At 37.8% G+C, this 18,293-nt stretch overlaps 1 protein-coding gene across 6 annotated transcripts in view; it reads left to right on the forward strand.

Moving 5' to 3' along the window:
- The window catches only part of LOC148853017 (potassium channel KOR2-like), a 124,879-nt gene that overhangs the window by 10,435 nt on the left and 96,151 nt on the right, over positions 1-18,293 (forward strand). For all 6 annotated transcript variants that reach the window (XR_016099950.1, XM_088947793.1, XM_088947795.1 and 3 more), the window contains exons 5-7: positions 3,157-3,452; positions 17,882-17,962; positions 18,046-18,144. Coding sequence is in view for 5 of the 6 variants with exons in the window: in XM_088947793.1 (XP_088803919.1) it covers positions 3,157-3,452; positions 17,882-17,962; positions 18,046-18,144 (476 nt within the window). In the remaining variant the exon portion in view is untranslated. The remainder of the gene's footprint in view (positions 1-3,156; positions 3,453-17,881; positions 17,963-18,045; positions 18,145-18,293) is intronic.

Below are 18,293 nucleotides of genomic sequence, written 5' to 3' on the forward strand. Positions count from 1 at the left end.
TTAAAAGAAGCCGGTGACCCGAGTTACCCTTGATACCCCCAAACCCAGCAAACCTAAACACTCAACTCTCTTTGGCTCTCTCTCTCTCTCTCCGCCGTGTCTTCCTACCACCATTGCTGCAAGTTGTAGCAGTGGCTCTCTCTCTCTCTCTTGCTCACTCTCACTCTTTCTCTCTCTTCCCTCCACATTCCTGCCATCGCCACTACAGCTTGTAGTGATGGCTTTCTCTCCTTGTCTTCTCTCTCTCTCTCTCTCTCTCTCTCTCTCTCCCTCCCTTGTCTTCCCTCTACTGCCACCACCGTCATCTTCTCTCTCTCCCCCAGTGGTGGCTTTCTCTCTCTCCCTGTCTTCTCTCTCTCACTCTTGCTCTTGCTCTCTCCCCTGTCTTCTCTCTCTCCCTCTCTCTCTCTCTCCCTCCCCTGTCTTCCTACCACTGCCATCGCCACTACAACAAGCAATAGTGATGGTTCGGTACTTTGGTGAATAAAAATAATGCTTTTATTAATTATTAATTATTTTAATATTTTTATTAAATTTACTTGTTTTATTTTTAATTATTAATTATTTTTATTAACTAGTAATTTGTAATTATTTCATTAATTTTTAAAAATTATTTTAATTTTTATTTTTGTAAATTATTAATTTGTAATTATTAAATAATCATTAATTATTTTTAATTTTAATTGTTTCATTTATTAATTAGTAATTATTAATTTATTATTTTTTATTTGTATTGTTTCAATATTATTTTGAGGTTGAAAATTATTTTTTATGAGATAATGTAAATTGAATTCAACATTTCCAAATTGTATGTTTTGGGGGTAAAATAATAAAATCATTAAATTTCATATGGTAAAGGGTTGATCCAGCACAAAAAAAAAAAAAAAAAAAAACTTATGGATTCAGATTCTCTAAAAAGTAGAAAAGCAACTATGCATCTGTTTAGATTTCAGACACATTTAATATCTTTTCAACTTTTTAGATCTGAATTTTCAGATTTATCAAATGCCACCTAAGTTGATGACGGGACAAACACAAGATAATAAAAAGAAAAAAAAAGCTTTGTTTGGCTTTGATGCTTGAAGTAGTTAAAAGAAGCCAGTGACCCGAGTTACCCCTGATACCCCCAAACCCATAAAACCTAAACATTCGACTCTCTCTAGCTCTCTCTCTCTCTCTCTCTCTCTCTCCACTATTGTTGCAAGTTGCAGCGGTGGCTCTCTCTCCCCTCTCTTCTCTCTCTCCCTCTCTCTCTCTCTCTCTCTCTCTCTCTCTCTCTCTGCCTTGTATTCCTGCCATCGCTGTTGCAGCAACTCTCTCTCCCTTGTCTTCTCTCGGTCTCTCTCCTTGTCTTCTCTCCCTCTCTCTCTCTCTCCCTCCCCTGTCTTTTCACCACTACCACCGCCACTGCAACAAGCAACAGTGGTGGTTCGGTACTTCGATGAATAATAATAATGTTTTTATTAATTATTAATTATAAATTATTTTAATATTTTTTATTAAACATTAATTATTTTTATTAAATTTACTTGTGTTATTTATTAATTATTAATTATTTTTATTAACTAGTAAATTTTAATTATTTCAATAAATTTTAAAAATTATTTTAATTTTTATTTTTGTAAATTATTAATTATTTTAATATTTTATAATCATTAATTATTATTTTTTTAATTTTAATCATTTCATTTATTAATAAGTAATTGTTAATTTATTATTTTTTATTTGTATTGTTTCAATATTATTTTGAGGTTGAAAATTATTTTTTATGAGATAATGTAAATTGAATTCAACATTTCCAAATTGTATATTTTAAGGGTAAAATAGTAAAATCAGTAAATTTCAGATGGTAAATGGTTGATCCAACACAAACAAACTTATGGATTTAAATTCTTTAAAAAAGTAGAAAAGCAACTATGCATCTTTTCAGATTTCAGACACATTTAATATCTTTTTAACTTTTCAAATCTGAATTTTCAGATTTATCAAATGCCACCTATGTTCTTTTTCTAAAAGCCCACTTCAATAATTGACTACTTTTAGAAGCCCCTTTAGACAAAAAATAATCCCAGACTAGAAATTTTTTGTGACACCTTTCTCATAAAATATCCTCAGTCTACACTTCAAATAATTCAAATAAGATTCTAAGATAACTATTAGAAAATGGGTTCAACTATGATGTGGGAAAGGCATGATACTAAAAAAGCTTAGAATCATTCAATTAACATCAATTAGGGTGATTTTCACCAAAATTTATCGAGTATTTATTGAATATACTCACAATGGTGAATTCTAGATTTCCCATGCATAAGAACTCTACCCACACCTACCCACAAACCATTATAGTCGTAAATTGGGATCATCTCCCTATGCATAATAACATGAAAGCAAAGAAAATGTTCCTCGTGTGGATAAATTTGTCTTTGGATCTCCTACCCACGAGAGCTCTACTCACGTCTACCCACAAATAAGAAATCACAGGACAGGCTGTGATATCAGTGTGTGGCGCGCTTAGTGAGAACAGATCCGGACTGGTTTCGGCAGGCTGCAGGCTTTCTAACGTGGGCCCAACATGGATAATCCGGAGAGCTCTCCCAAACGGACCCTTATATCATAACGTTAACGCATGCCACACTTAATGTTGATGGTTGTAGCAAAGATGATATCAATTTTCGTCAGCTTTTCGATCTTTAGATGGAAAGTTACACAATCTGCTTCTTCTGAGAATCAGTTTTGTTCAATTTTCCTCGTTTATCGTGTTTGGAATGGATAGATAATTTCCTAAGTTTTTGTTACAAGAATGTCCCAATAATTTGAATTTTGAAGAGGTAACAAAAGACCAACCCTTTCTCTGTAAATCCTTCTCTCTATTAGTTGCGACTGTTTCCTTTTCTTAATTGTTGTTACTAAAGAGTTGAAGCAAAAGTGCATAACCTACTCCTTGATTTCCGAAATGTGGGATTCATGTTCTTGGGAATTTTTGATTCCACACGTTCTTGGGATTCTGTCGTATATTTTACCATTTTGTTTCGATTTCCATGAACTACAACTATGAGAATCTCTCTCTGTTCTGGATGCTTTCTGGAATTTTTGGGATTTATTTTCTTCTTTTTTTTAATTAATTTGGGGTGGGGGATCCCTTGTTCCTTTGTGCAGGTTATGGAGACATTCATGCGGTGAACACCAGGGAGATGATTTTTATTATGGTCTATATATCCTTTGATATGGTGTTAGGGGCCTACTTGATTGGTAACATGACAGCTCTGACTGTCAAGGGATCCAATACAGAGAGGTTCCGGGACAAAATGACAGATCTCCTTAGATACATGAATAGGAACAAGCTGGACAAGGATATCAGATCACAAATAAAAAGCCACTTGAGGTTGCGGTATGAGAGCACCTACACTAAAGCTAGTGTTCTTGAAGACATTCCTGTAGCCCTCCGATCGAAGGTAGTAACTTTACTCTTCGAACATAGTTTACCCCGTAATTTGCATGTTCATATACAATTGAATCATGTTTATAACCTAAGTTGATTCAAATGCATGTTAAGCTTTTCTGCAAGTTTGTGTAAGTTGTTAGTCTCTGTTTGTGCAAGCTATACATTAATAGGCAGCTCATGGCGTCTTCTATGCCTATGCTCAAAATGGGTGTTTCCTATGTAGGAACTTGAGTGATATAGAAAAGATTTCTGTAGGTGTGAAAGTTATTGAAAATCGACAAACAATAAAGATAAATGAGAAGCAGGGAGGAGAATGAGATTTCTGAAAAGTATAAAGTCTCAAAGATAAAGATCTGGGCAACATTATACATTAGTAGACACCATAGGTAGTCCAAAATAATGGAACAAGTGCCCAATTCCCACATTACTCAATTCCCTAATCCCTATCAATCAAATCCAATTACATATGTTTTCCTTCTTTTATTTGTAAACTAGCTGACTTAATTCCCAGTGTAACTAAACATCAATTAAGATGGTTCAACTTAACAAATGACAAAATATCATTATATAACCTTTTGAACTCCTTAATTGTTCAAAACCATATCAAAAGGAATAACTGTAGTTCTTGGAGGGTGGTTCCAAGAGTGGTTAGATGGATTCCATAGTTGGTTCGGGCCGTATCAGTGGTTGTGTTTGCTGCCATCTAGTTGCATCTATAATTGAACCATTGGTGCTTGAAATGTTTCAAAGGTTTTTGATTCCATGTTGATTCTGTGACAACTTAAATTGTTGACTTTGTTTTTCAAATCATTTAGCCACCTCACAATTTGCAAACACAAGTCGTCTTGCTATCATTTTGTAAATCTCTCACCGTCATTTCCACCTCATTGTGTAGCCATACTGCCACAATGGTAAACAACCTCATGCTGCAAAACAGAAGGTGCTATACCAATTTATGTAGCCTAGGGTAGCTATAGGTAAACAGATAAATAACGTAAGCTAAACTGAAAGGTTTTGGAGAGGGTGATTATGGTGATAGGGGAGAGGGAAAGAATGAAAATGGTTCATTCCAGATGGGATATAAGGTAAAAGAAAGATAGGATAGAAGAAATAGAGGTCAGCTTTTAGGATTAGGGTGGTTTGGCCTAAGCAAAGGAAGAAAATTTGGGTGACAAGGTTCATCTAAAGGAAAAAACAGAGAAAAGGGAAGACTCTTCAGTGGAAATGTCAATCTCTAACAAATAGGAAAATTTGGGTAAAAATGTTCTTTTTATCTCTTTTTTGAGGCAAGTTGTACCCTTAGGTCGACTTAAAGACTTTGTTCCTTACCTCATTCTTCTCTGCTTCTAAGAAAAGGGGTAAGGTGCTATAAAGATGTACAAGAGCTGCCTCTTTTCGATGTGTTTGGGAGGAGCAGAATGCAAGACTCTTCAAGGATAAGGAAAGAGCAGTTGAAGAAACCATTGAAAATGTTTTTGATGGAGGATGATTTGGCCGGCCAACCACGAAGAGACACATGGCAAGCCTGAACTGTCAGGTGACACCTTGGTACTGCATGGAGTAGGTTGGCTAGATCCAAGATGTTCCAAACCCGGCTTAGACCTTGACCTGGAGAGGACAACAAATCGCTCCTTGATAGGGTAGCACACACCACCTCGAGAGAGCTAGCTGAGGGCCTCGGAAACTGACTTGACTCCAACCTGGGCTAGTCAAGGACTTGATTAGCTAGCTATCTAGAATACCGAGCTACCGACCTACGTGGCGGGTCACCCTTATCCGGGGTAATGTGACCTACGTTTTCAAGTTAGGCGGCGACATGTTACCTACTTGACGTGGACAATCCCATCTCCCGCACGATTCAGAGAGACTGGACCCAAAGATAGCAGACTGATAAGGCTCGGTATGCATGGATATCCCGGACACGGAACTCGAACCCTGTCGCCTATAAAAGGACCTCAACACTCCTTCACAAGGTACGTGCAATTAAGTGCAAGTTATCTCTCTTATAGCTCTTAATACTCTCTTGCTCTCTTGCATACTTCAGCTCAACTAACTTAAGCATTAGAGTGCTCTCCCTACGTCTAAACCACCAGACACTCTGATCCTATCCATCTTGCAAACCGATTCGTTGACCTCAGAACTCGTTGTCTGAGCTGCCCTCCAATAGGGAAGCAGGCAATTTCGAGCAGCATCAGTTTCCATTAAAGTGGCAAGTTGGGTGAAAATAATGGACCTTTTCTCATGTTTCATTGTGGTTGATATTATTAGAAACTAGAGACAAGTGGCAAGCTTGTCCCCGACCAACACAAAACCGTTATCCTATTGGACCCTTCCTCAACAGGGTCTAATAGATAAGGGTGTCAACGGTATTCAAAAATCTGATTTCAAATTCAAGATTCGACATAATCGAATCTAATTCGGATAATTTGAATATCTAATCAATTGAATTTGGATATCCTATTCATATCGAATAGCTAATCGGATTCAAATTTGGATATGACCTTATTTGATTTGATAAATATACGAATTTGACCGATTATTTAATTCTTATATATAACATTTAAAATATTTAAATGTTTTATACAATTTATATATAAAATAATTAAATTATATAAAATAATTTATATATTTATATACTATGTAAATAAAATATTTATTTTATATATTTATTAATTACCTAAAATAATTAATTGATTGAATTCGAATCAAATAGAATATTCAAATATTTAATCGGATTCGAATTCGAATATTAATTTTCAATACCTGTCGGATATCGAATCGAATTCAGATATTGGATTTTCTAATCGGATTTGAATTCGGATATTGTCTAATTCGATTCAAATTCGATTTGTTTACACTCCTACTAATAAATCTAAGTTTTGATGTCCATAGATCAGGTAATCTAGGACTATCAGGAAGAGGTAGATCATTCAAGAATGAAGCTGGACAATCTTAGGATTATTCTTTGGACTTATATGGATCGGAGAGGGACCATTACTTGGTATAATGGTAATATCTTGGGATGACAAGCGTCTGAACATTGGTTTGAGTCTAAGAGCAGTCATTTGTGCAAAAAAAAAAAAAAGATGCCAAATGTTGGATCTAGTTCACCACTCCCACCCCAAATAGATGGGACCAATATTGGATAATGATCCATAGGGGTTTGAGATTCAGCTTGGGTAGAAGTGGGCAGTTCTTATAAGTTTAAGAAGGGCAAGAACTCTCAACTTGGTAAAAGCCTAGGTTTGTTTTTCTGGGGTGGTGAGGAATTTGCTAGGAAAGATTTTGAAGAGTTTGAAAGGAAGAAGAAAGAAGAAAGATCGAGAAAAGGGGCAATTGGAGGAGGGAGATGGGATGAAGATAGTGGTGACTAAGAGGAGGTGTTTACCGGGCATAAGGTCTCTTCTTCAGCTAGGCTTGTCGTGTTCGCATTGCAGCTGGCCTTTTGTGAAGTTGGCTTAGGATTTGGTTCTAGAGGAGTTAGTTTCTTTACTTTTATTAGAGTATTTTTGTTGGATTTTATTAGAGTATTTTTGTTATATTTTATCAGAGTATTTGTTGGTTGTTAATTAATTTAAAAGTGTCCAAGCTAGTTTTCTCTTCTCTCAGGTGATATCTTATCACCTTCCTCTTCCTTTTGTATTCTCTTCTATTTTAATGAAATTTTCATTTTATTCTTCAAAAAAAGGGATCAAATTTATTGGGGACAAGTCGTTTAAGGGGGGCAGAATTTGTAACTTGTGAGGTGGTCAGCCGAGGGTAACCATCCAAAATGGGGACATTTCATAATGATGTGTTTTAAAAGAAAATATAATCAAACATTTGGTATTTCCACCCTTAAGGACCTTTACCCATCTTTGTATTCCCTCTCCCTTTTAAAAAGCGAACCCATTCAAAGATTAGTTTCTTTCTCCTAGTACTTTAGCTTCAGTTGGAATTTGGGTTTCAAAAGAGATCCAAGAAGAAGTAAATCAGTCCTCTAAAACTGATAAAACTTGATTAAAAATAGAGAAAAAAGTAGAAGACAGTTGTACAAAAGAAGAAGATGGAGAAAAGAAGAGGAGGAAGAAGAAGAGTCCGATAATCTCCTCTCTCCCCTCACTAGTCCTTTTGTTAATCTTCATTTTCTAAGTTAATTACAAGTACACCCTTAAGTGGGTGGCCAGCTAAGCAAGAACTTAAAATAAACTTGTAAAAAGAAGTAACGGGCCCATAAAGGCAGGCCTGTTAACAAACAAATAAATAACACACTACATATATAAAAGAATAGTTACTAGGGCCCATTCAGCCCAGTTTCTCTACACTCCCCCTCCAACTGAGCATAGATGTCAATCATGCCCAGCTTGCTTATATAGTGTGTCAGCTACCCTCTTGGAACACCCTTGGTCAAAAAAACAGCCAACTGCTCTTTTGAAGAGATAAATGGCAAGCAAACTTCCCTTGAAGCAAATCTTTCCCATATAAAATGTCTATCAACCTCTATGTGCTTAGTTCTGTCATGTTGAACAGGATTATGTGCAATGTCGATAGTTGCCTGGTTGTTAGACTAAAGCATCATTGGCTTTTCATAGTCAATTCCCAACTCTTCTAAAAGTGATCGCAGCCACAGTAATTCTAACACTCCATGTGCCATTGCCCTGTACTCTGCTTCAGTAGAGGATTTGGTAACTACAGATTGTTTGTTACTCCTCTATGAGACAATGTTCCCTGCCACCAAAGCACAATATCCCGAGGTGGATCTCTTATCATCAATACATCCAGCCCAATTAGCATCAGTGTATGTCTCCAACTTCGTGTGTTCATGCTTGGCAAATAGAATATCTTTCTCCGGAGCACCTTTCAAGTAACACAAAACTCTTTCTGCAGCAGATAAATACGTATATCTAGGAGAATGCATAAGCTAACTAATAACACTCGTTGCATAGGAAATATCTGGCCGAATCATGTAGAGATGTAACAACTTCCCAAGCAGTCTCTGAAACACTCCCTTATTAGGTAAAAGTTCACCATCAATAGCAGAAAGCTTATGATTGGGATTTATAGGGGTGGAAGTCGGTTTAACACCAAGTTTACTAGTCTCTTCAAGGAGGTCAAGAACATACTTGCATTGAGAAATGAAGATACCATCCTTATCTAGCAACTTCAATTCCCAAGAAATACCTGAGAGCTCCTAAATCCTTGATCTCAAATTCAAAGTTAAGAAATCTTTTGAGTTTACTCACCTCCTAGGTGTCATTACCCATGACCACAATGTCATCAACATAAACAATCAAAAAGTCACCAAAGAGTTACTTCTTAAAAAAAAAGTATGGTCAGATTGAGTTTGTGTGTAACTAAAGGAGACAAGAGCAGCCCTGAATCTCTCAAACTAGGCCCGATGAGGTTGTTTGAGGCCATATATGGATTTATGCAATTTACACACCTTCCCTTGCATTTCCTTTCTGTACACCCCCGGAGGCAAAGACATATAGACCTCTTCATGTAGGTCTCCATTCAAAAAGTCATTTTTAACATCAAACTGGTGGACAGACCAATCAAAAGTAGCAGTTAGAGACAACAAAACCCGAATTGAGGTCATCTTGGCCACAGGAGCAAATGTTTCAAAGTAATCAATACCATACATCTGAGTGTAGCCTTTAGCAACCAATTGGGCCTTAAACCTCTCAATAGTGCCATCAAATTGATATTTAATGGTGAATACCCATTTACAACTTACTGATTCCTTCCCTTCAGGCAAATCCATAATATCCCAGGTATGGTTCTTATGCAAAGCATCAAGTTCAGTCATCATAACGTCCCTCTATTCAAGTTTGGATAGGGATTTTGGTTCAAACCTTGGAATCACATGGGAAGAGACAAAAGCAAGAAAATAGTAATAGGTAGGGATAGAAGGCTATAGGACAAGTGTTTAGAGATACAATGTGCTATACACTTCTGCTTACCTTTGCGAAGGGCAATAGGAAGATCAAGGTCTGGGAAGGAAGTAGGTGGGTCAGAGGAAGGCTGACCTGTTATCTTAGTAAAGATGGGAGGTCCAAGAGGCTCTGCTGCAAGAGTGGAAACAACTTGCTCATGCTTGAATTTGTGTATTTGGTACCACCTTTGGGGAATAGGGTGTGGGGGAATTATAGGAGGAGGGGGAGCAGGAACACTTGAGGTAGACACACAAGAAGGAGAAGACAACTCAACAGAGGACTCAAAAGGAACTGTAAGGGGAACAACTGGAGACATAGCAAAAGGTTCCTCAGATTGCTCCCCCTTGGGAGAAATACTAAAGAAAGGTGGTAGACTCAGCAAGTGTGACATCCCGAGAGACAAAGTGGGTGCCACGAACTGGATCAAAACAGTAATGTCCCTTCCCTTCTATGTGGAGGCATATCCTAGAAAAATACACTTATGTGCCTTAGGTTCAAATTTGTGTCTTTGATGGTTATGAACATGTACATAGAAAGTGCACCCAAAAACTCAGAGAGGAGGAGAAAAGAGATCCTCATCCGGAAATAGAAGACTAAATGGGGTTTTGAAACCCAGAACCTGGGAATGAATACAGTTAATAAAAAAGGTAGCAATAAGGACAACATCTCCCCAAAATTTAATAGGAACATGAGATGCAAAAATGAGGCATCTAGCAACCTCAACCACATGGAGGTTCTCCATTCCATTATGCTGTGGAATGTAGGAATGGGAACTCTGATGAATAACCCCAAAAGTCTCAAAGTAGGATGAAAGGTTCTTCTCAAAATATTCCTTAACATTATCATAATGGAATATTTTGATTCGGGTATTAAACTGGGTAAGGATAAGTTCATGAAATTTTTGCACAATAGTTAGTATTTCATCCCGAGATCTCATGAGATAAATCCAAGTGTAACGAGAATAATCATCAATAAAAAGTATAAAGTACTTGTAGCCCTCCATAGTAGGCAAATGATATGGACCCCATACATCAGAGTACACAATATGAAAATGAGAAATAGATCTTTTATTGCTTACTGAATAAGAATGTCTACAATGCTTTGCAAGTTCACAAGACTCACAATGAAGACTCGATAAAGACACTCCCTTAAACATATTGAGAAACAAATGACTCAAAGCTGAAAAAGGCAAATGACCAAACCAGAAATGACATAGCATGACTCAATAGACTCTGACAAAATAGACTCTAAAGCTACTCCATGAGGTGGTCCAAGACTCCTATTAGGTGTGTCCAACAAGTATATTCCATTCGCCTCATGGACACTCCCAATCGTTTTCTGAGATTTAAAGTCTTGAAAAGCACAATGGGTAGGAAAAAAAGTTATGCTATAGTTCATGGATTTAGTCATGCTACTAACAGATAAAAAGATTGGTATTAAATTTGGAGACATGAAGGATAAAGGATAAAACAACGGTGTTAGAGGTCTTGATATCTCCCTTGCTAGAGATGGGAGCAAGAAACCCATAAACAAGGGATATTTTCTCTTTACCAGAGAGGAGATGATATGAACAAAAAATGTTAAACAAGCTAGTCATATGGTCTGATGCACCAAAATCAATAATACAAGGGATTTTATGATTACTTGAAAAAGAAGCATGATTTGCAAAAGTACGAATACCTGGGTGAGAAAATGCAGATGGTGGTGTGTTCCCTGAAGAGTGGGATGTTGAGATAGTGGTTTCCCAAGTGATTCAATAACCTTCCATACTTTTCAAACTCTGCTTTCATTGCTGCCAACTGTTCCATGGATGACTTTTCTTCACTCTCCTTATTCCCTCCTTTAGGCACTATGGCAACATTAACATTCTTAGGCTTTCCTGTCTGACCATTCTTCTTAAAATTTGCTATTATTGCTATTATTCTTAAACCTGTACGGGAGAAGATCTGGATGAAGCTTCTAGCAAGTGTCCTTAGTATGCTTCGGTTTCTTGCAGTATTCACATATCATCTCTTTCTTCTCAATCGGACCCTTCAGCTTTATTCTATCATGTGCAAAGTGCTTTGTAGGTCGACTCTTTAATTGAACCTGCCACCTACTCTCTTCACTGCTTACCATAGCATATGCCTGGGCAAGAGTGACCTCATCCTTGGCCAGAATATTCTGCCTAATAATGTCAAATTTAAGGTTGAATCCTGTAAGAAACTCAAACACCCTGTTCCGTTCCACTAGTTTCCTATGCATCCTTATTACTCTCCCATACAACTGTCTCAACATCAATTTCCTACCATAGTGATTTCAGCATAGAGTAGTAGATTGCTACACTCTTCAACTTATGAGCTCTTGCCACATTCAACTTCTGTGAATAGGTTTCTGTAACACTGTCCCAGATCTCCTTGGATGAAGACATTCAAAGATAATGTTGATTTATATGGGATTGCATAGAGTTGACCAACCATCTGATTACTGTGTAGTTCTCTTGTATTAATTTCTCAAATGCAGGGTCTGTCTCTATGGGTTTCACTTTACTGTTTGTTAGATACCCTAATTTACCTTAGCTACAGACATAAATTCATATAGACTGTGCCCAAGCTTGGTAATTGGTTACATGCAACTTAATTGTGGTTCTCCATTAAAAAGGGAATCTACCAAGCCAAGCCTGGATACCGGCATCTGCTTGGATTCACTTCCTTATTGCTCCATTGGTCAAACGAAAATAAAAAAAACTAGATTTTCAGACTTTATAAACTTAAATAGGTCAAAACAGTACTCAGATACTTGACAACTAGGGTTTCACTGCACTTGGTTGTTGGGGACGGAGAGAGAAGAGGCAGCCGCTCCTATCAGAGCTTCCCAACCTCCTTCAAGTCTTAATTGCACACTTTTAGGATTCAAAATACACCTCCCAAGCACTGAGCGGCACACCAAAAGCTTCTCCTTGACCTGTAACTTTAAAGCTCTCTAATCGACTAGGGTTTTGGGTAGAAAAATACAATATCATTTGTTGGCAGTTTTCGGCTAGACTTCAACTCTCCAAATCCTCTATCAACAAGGCAAAAGATCCTCTAAACTGATAAAGTAACGGAAGCCATCAATGGAAACAATGGGTGAAGGTCCCCAAACATCAGAATGAACCAAATCAAAAGGAGCTCAAATTTCATTACTAGAAATTGGATACACTGTTCTACATTGTTTTGACATTTGACACACATCACAAATTAAACTTTGACTTGGAATTCCCTTAAACAATTTGGGAAACAACATTGCTAAAGAAGAGAAAGACACATGACCTAGCCTAACATGCCACAGGTGCAACCTAGTTATTGACTCCACACTTTCCGGACTAGTAGTAACAGAAGCTTGTAGGGCTGAGCCGATGTCTGCATCAAAATAGTAGAGGCCCTCATACTCATGACCACTCCCAATCGTTCTCCTCGTCAATCTGTCCTGGAAGACACAATGAGAAGGAAAAAAAAGTTATACTGCAATTCAAATTTTTGTAAGCTTTGAAACAGACAAAAGATTTGAGGTAAGAGTAGGAATATGTAGGACTGATTTAAGAGAAAGATCCTTGCTTAGGTCAACCACCCCCTTTCTAGAGATGGTGGAGAGGGACCCATCAGCCACTCTCATCTTATCCTGGCTAGACAACAAATGATATGAAGAGAACAAGGAGGACATATGTGTCATATGGTCAGTGGCTTCGGAATCAATCACCCAAGATGTGGAATTAATGGAACTAGTTGCACTAAATGCAGAGACTGTACCTGATTTGGCAAGAGAGGTGGAAGCTAAAGAATTGTTCTTCAGACGGGCTAATGCCCGACTGAGAACCTCTACCTCACTAGCTGTGAAGCCCAAAGTACTTGGTCCAGAGGAGTCGGCAGCCTGCCCTGTGGAGGAAGAGGACACTGTCGGAGTACTCTGTGAGTTGTCACTACTGTTGTTGGTGGCAAGATTCTCACTTGCTGTGTGACCCTTATGTTGGCTTTTGTCCTTTCTCAAAGCAGCTGGCTACAGATGAGGATACAAGACCCAACATTTCTCGTTTGTGTGTTTCTCACCACCACAATGGGTACACTTGAGGGACTTCTTGTCTGGATATCTATTTCCCTTAGTGGAGACTAGGGCAGAATGTTCTCCAGATAGTCCAGTTGATTGTGTCTCGGAGCCAATTTGTATCTCCCTTCTCCTGACTTCTTCATTTCTCACCAGGTAATAGACATGGTGAAGCTCCGGTAATTCATCTCTCCCTAGAATTTGTGACCTTATACCCTCATATACTGGGGCTAGGCCAGCTAGAAACTTGAAGGCTCTGCTCTCTTCAATTTGCTTATCATGTCTCTCCTTGTCCCTGGCATTTTCCTAATCCAATATCAAGTGATGATCAAGCTCTTCCCAAAGGCCTTCCAGGGTTGCAAAATATGTTGCCACGGACATGTCTCTTTGCCTTAGAGCTGCAATATCTTGGTTCAATCTGTAGATTCTAGCATTGTTCTTTTTCTGGCCGTAGGTTTTGGATACATGAGAGTAGTTGGAAAACTGATTTATTTAACCATTACAATCCATTGGGAAGGCATTGTTAGAGTTCTATGCTATTTGAAGGGGGCTCCAGGTTAAGGGTTGTTGTATAAGAAAGAGGGGGAACTTTCCTTGGAAGGATACATAGATGCTGATTGGGCAGGGTCGGTTACTGACAGGAAATCAACAACTGGTTACTGCACTTTTTTGGTAGGGAATTTGATTACTTGGAAAAGCAAGAAGCAGAATGTGGTGGCTAGGAGTAGTGCTGAGGCCAAGTACAGAGCCATGGCCCACACTACATGTGAGTTGGTGTGGTTGAGACAATTGTTACAAGAGATGGGAATACCAATCACAACACCCATGAAGCTATTTTCTGACAACCGGGCTGCCATTCATATCTATTCCAATCCGGTGTATCATGAGAGGACCAAACACATAGAGGTGGATTGCCACTTTGTTAGAGAAAAGGTGGTCAGTGGAGAAATCATTACCCCATACGTGAAGTCTGAAGATCAACTAGCTGATTTGTTTACCAAAGGCTTGAGTGGTGCTCGGATGAAATACATTTGTAACAAGTTGGAGTTTATGATATATATGCTCCAACTTGAGGGGGAGTGTTAAAATACAGCTTTGTTTCAGGGTTATTTTCATCTTTTCCCTTCTTAAAATCAGTGCTTTTTGTCTCTATTCTCAAGTATTTGTGTACAGGGGTAATAGTGTAATTTTACCTTTTATTATGAATTAAACATTCTGGGCAGCACTTCTCTTCTTCTTCTTCTTCTTCAACTCTTCTCCTTCTAGGCTCATACCAGAAGCCTTTTTTTTTTATTTATTTAATTAATACAGGCCTGATAACAATGATGCTAGAATCTGGACTCCCAATTCTTTGGGTTTTTTTTTCTTGTGTCTCTTTTTTCTCTCAGTTGTGCTCAGTCCCTAACCCTCAACATTTCTTTTGGAAGGAAGTCTAGTCTAAGACCATTCCCCTTAAGGTTGGATCCCTTTGTTGGGAAGCTTCTCTTGGGAAATTAAACACTTCGGACACCTTGCAAAGAAAAGGCCCAACTCCTTTGCAAAGGAAATGGAGAGAGTTGTTACCATCTTCTAATTTCTTGTCCTCTTGTTGTAAATCTTTGGAAAAAAATTTTTGGTCTTTTTGGGCGTAGGTGGATGATGCCTCTTCAAATCAGGGGGCTTTTCAACCCTACAACTTTCAGGTGGCCTAACTGCTTAAGAGAAGAGGTAGAATTTTATGGAGATGTGTTAGGGCTGCTTTAGTATGGACAGTTTGGGAGGAAAGAAATAACAGGACTTTTAATGATAAAGAAAGGGATGTAGCTACTGTTTGGGAATGTGTGCTAATAAGGGCTATTAACTAGGACAAAACTTTGGATTTGTTCTCACTTTTCTCCTTTGAAGACATATGGAGAAACTGGGAATCTGTTGCAAACTCTTCTTTGGTTAAGGACAAACCTGTTGTAGACTGGAAGCCCCTAGAAGAAGGTTTCATAAAGCTCAACTTTGACTGCAGCAGCCTTGGCAATCCTGGACCTTCTGGTATTGGGGGTGTATTTAGGAATGAAAAGGGATAGATTGTTGCCTTATTCTCTGGCCCTATTGGAGTGGGGGATGTGGTTAGTGCAGAGGTGCAAGCTGCTATACAGGGAGCACAAACTGTTAGAGTTGAACTTTAGGAGGTTGATCATTGAAGGTGACTCTAAAGTGGTAACTGGGTGGCTGACAGAACCAGAGACAGTAGCTTGGTCTTTTAGGGGAGAGATGAGGAGATTCAAGTGGTTCACTTCTAAATTCTAATCTCAGTGAGAGTTCAGAGGGAGAGGAGGTCGGCAAATGGGCTGGCTGATCTACTAGCTAAGCAAGGGGTGAAGAGGGATCTCTTATTCTGGGCTCAATTGTAATTTTACTTTGGTTTTAAGGCAGCAACTCGCATCTTCTGGGAGAACTCTGTTTTGTATCCACTTGTCAGCTTATTTTATTTATTTATCTTAATAAAATACGTCATGGTTCATAAAAAAAATGACAATATAATCAAGTACTTTCTGTTATTCATCCAAAAAGGAAAAAAGAAAAAGAAGAAAAAACTCAATGAAAAACTATATAATAGATTTAGGGGTATTTTCTTCATCAATTATAGGCCTGCTACAGCCCTGCTGATTTGACATCAGTAGCAGTGCTTTAAAAGGCATGCCTGAGGCGTGCCTAGGCGCCAGGCGAGGCACATTTTAGGGTAGGTCCTCGGCCAGGTCCTAGGTGCAGCACTTTCAAAAGGCACATGCCTGATGCGCCTTGCGCCTTGGCCCTGGCATGCACCTTTTGAAAATTGTATGCTTTTTTGCCTTGAGGGGGGTTCTCGGGGCTCCGGTTTGGGCTTTTGCCTTGAGGGGTGTGGCACAAAGGTGACTCGTAGAATTAGGAATGTAATATGTTTTACAGCACATTAGCTACTTGAAGTAATGCAATTGAGGAAAAAAGAGATCGTGGGCTTGAAAATGTTCTATATGTTTGATTTTATTTTGAAAATTTCATTTGAATATGATTTACATGTTATGTTTATGTATTTTAATTTTAGATAATAGGTTTTTTAAAACCATTAATTTTAAAAATTAAGTTTATATTTCTTTTTTAGCAATTTTTTTTGTATTTTTGCACCTTGCTTTAAAATGGCACGTGCCTCGCCTTGCGCCTCTCGCCTTTGGTGCAAATTGGCCCTTGTGCCTTTTTTGCGCCTTGCGCTTTTAAAACACTGATTAGTAGGGACTAGCTCAATGCTTGTCTGATTAGTGCATGAAAAGGGAAATTAGTTTCTTTGATACTAACTCGGAAGATTTGTAATAGAAAAATAAGAATAGAAGAGCAGAAAAGAAGAGACAGAGAGACGTTGAATTTAGGAAAAATAGTATATGGGCTAATGCTTGTTCTTTTAATTTTTATACCTTCTTGTAGAATGTAACAACTACAACTATACTCCCAGTGAATAAATAGAAAAATTCTGAATTACCCAATTAAACCTCCAAATTACTACAAAGTAAATCAGAAAAGTTAATAAACTTCAATTGAGATCTGAATTGGAGATTTCAAATTGCATTAAGAAGAAACCACTTCCTCTACTCCTATCCCAACTGCCAGCTACCATTCAGCATGCCACAGCATGCAATTAACTTAAAAAAAAAAATACTATGATGATGAGCCCATACCAAAAATTACCTCCTTTTGGTTTTCTTCTGCTCTTTGGGTCTTCAGTTGTATACTTCGGCCCATATCCTGATATCTGGTTTTCATCAGAAACTCTACAAATCATTGTGCTTTGTATAAAGAAGCATTACTATATGATCTTCAATTTGTAATCCTCTAGTTAGGTTTTTGCTTGGCCATGTAGAAAATGGTACCCCATCTTCTTAGAGCCATGTCTAGATTTTGTTAGGGCTGTAAGCAAGTTATATTTGGATTAGATATATGTAGATCCAATTATATGTTGTGTATATCTTGATTCAATTCCATACCAAAATAAATGAATTTGAATTTTATGTACCTTTAATAAAATTAAGAAAAATGATGGCTTTGAGAGTTGAACCTGAATGAAACATTTCTCTCTTTTATTTCTTTATTTTTTTCTTTGTATAATTGGATAGGAAGGGGCCATTGCTTGATGCAATAGCAAAATCTTGGGCTGACAAGTGTAAAAATGTAAGTTTGGGTAAGAGAGTAGCTGTTTTGTGCAACAAAAAAATTGCTAACAGTTAGGTCTAGATCCATTCTACCCCTCCCAAGTGCTCAGATAGCTGTGACCAATATTGCATAATGACCTTTTTGTATAACTGGATAGTGGGTTTGGATTGGATGCAATCATAAACAGATCTATCATTTGAACCATAGTTTGATCCGTTCACATCTCTAGATTTGGTCATTCTATGAATAGAAAATGTTCATGTAGGATTCTTCTACTTTCAGTTGTGACTAATTGTTCTTAGTATTGTCACAGATTTCTCAGACTTTATACATCGAGATAATTCAACAGGTTCCTCTTTTCAAAGGATGCACAGACGAGTTCCTAAATCAAATAGTATGTTCAATCTTCATTTGGAAAATTTTTATTTATATGTATCACCTAGTGTTGTAGTGATCTTGGGCTGAAAACCTGTGCAGGTTATGAAGTTAAATGAAGAGTTTTTTCTCCCAGGAGAAGTTATCCTTGAACAAGGCAGTGCTGTGGATCAAGTTTATATTGTATCACATGGATGTTTGGTAAATTATGCATGTTAACTGGAAATTACTTATTATTTGCCAGATAGTTGCATGCAGACTCACAGACCTCGCTACATATTATGCATCTGTCAAGTGTAATATATTTTTCTTTTTCTTTAGGTTCTTGTAGAGGAGATGGGCCGAATGGC

This window comes from Nelumbo lutea, chromosome 5, assembly GCF_056320005.1.
Source record: "Nelumbo lutea isolate HS-2025 chromosome 5, American lotus-T2T, whole genome shotgun sequence".
NCBI lineage: Eukaryota > Viridiplantae > Streptophyta > Magnoliopsida > Proteales > Nelumbonaceae > Nelumbo > Nelumbo lutea.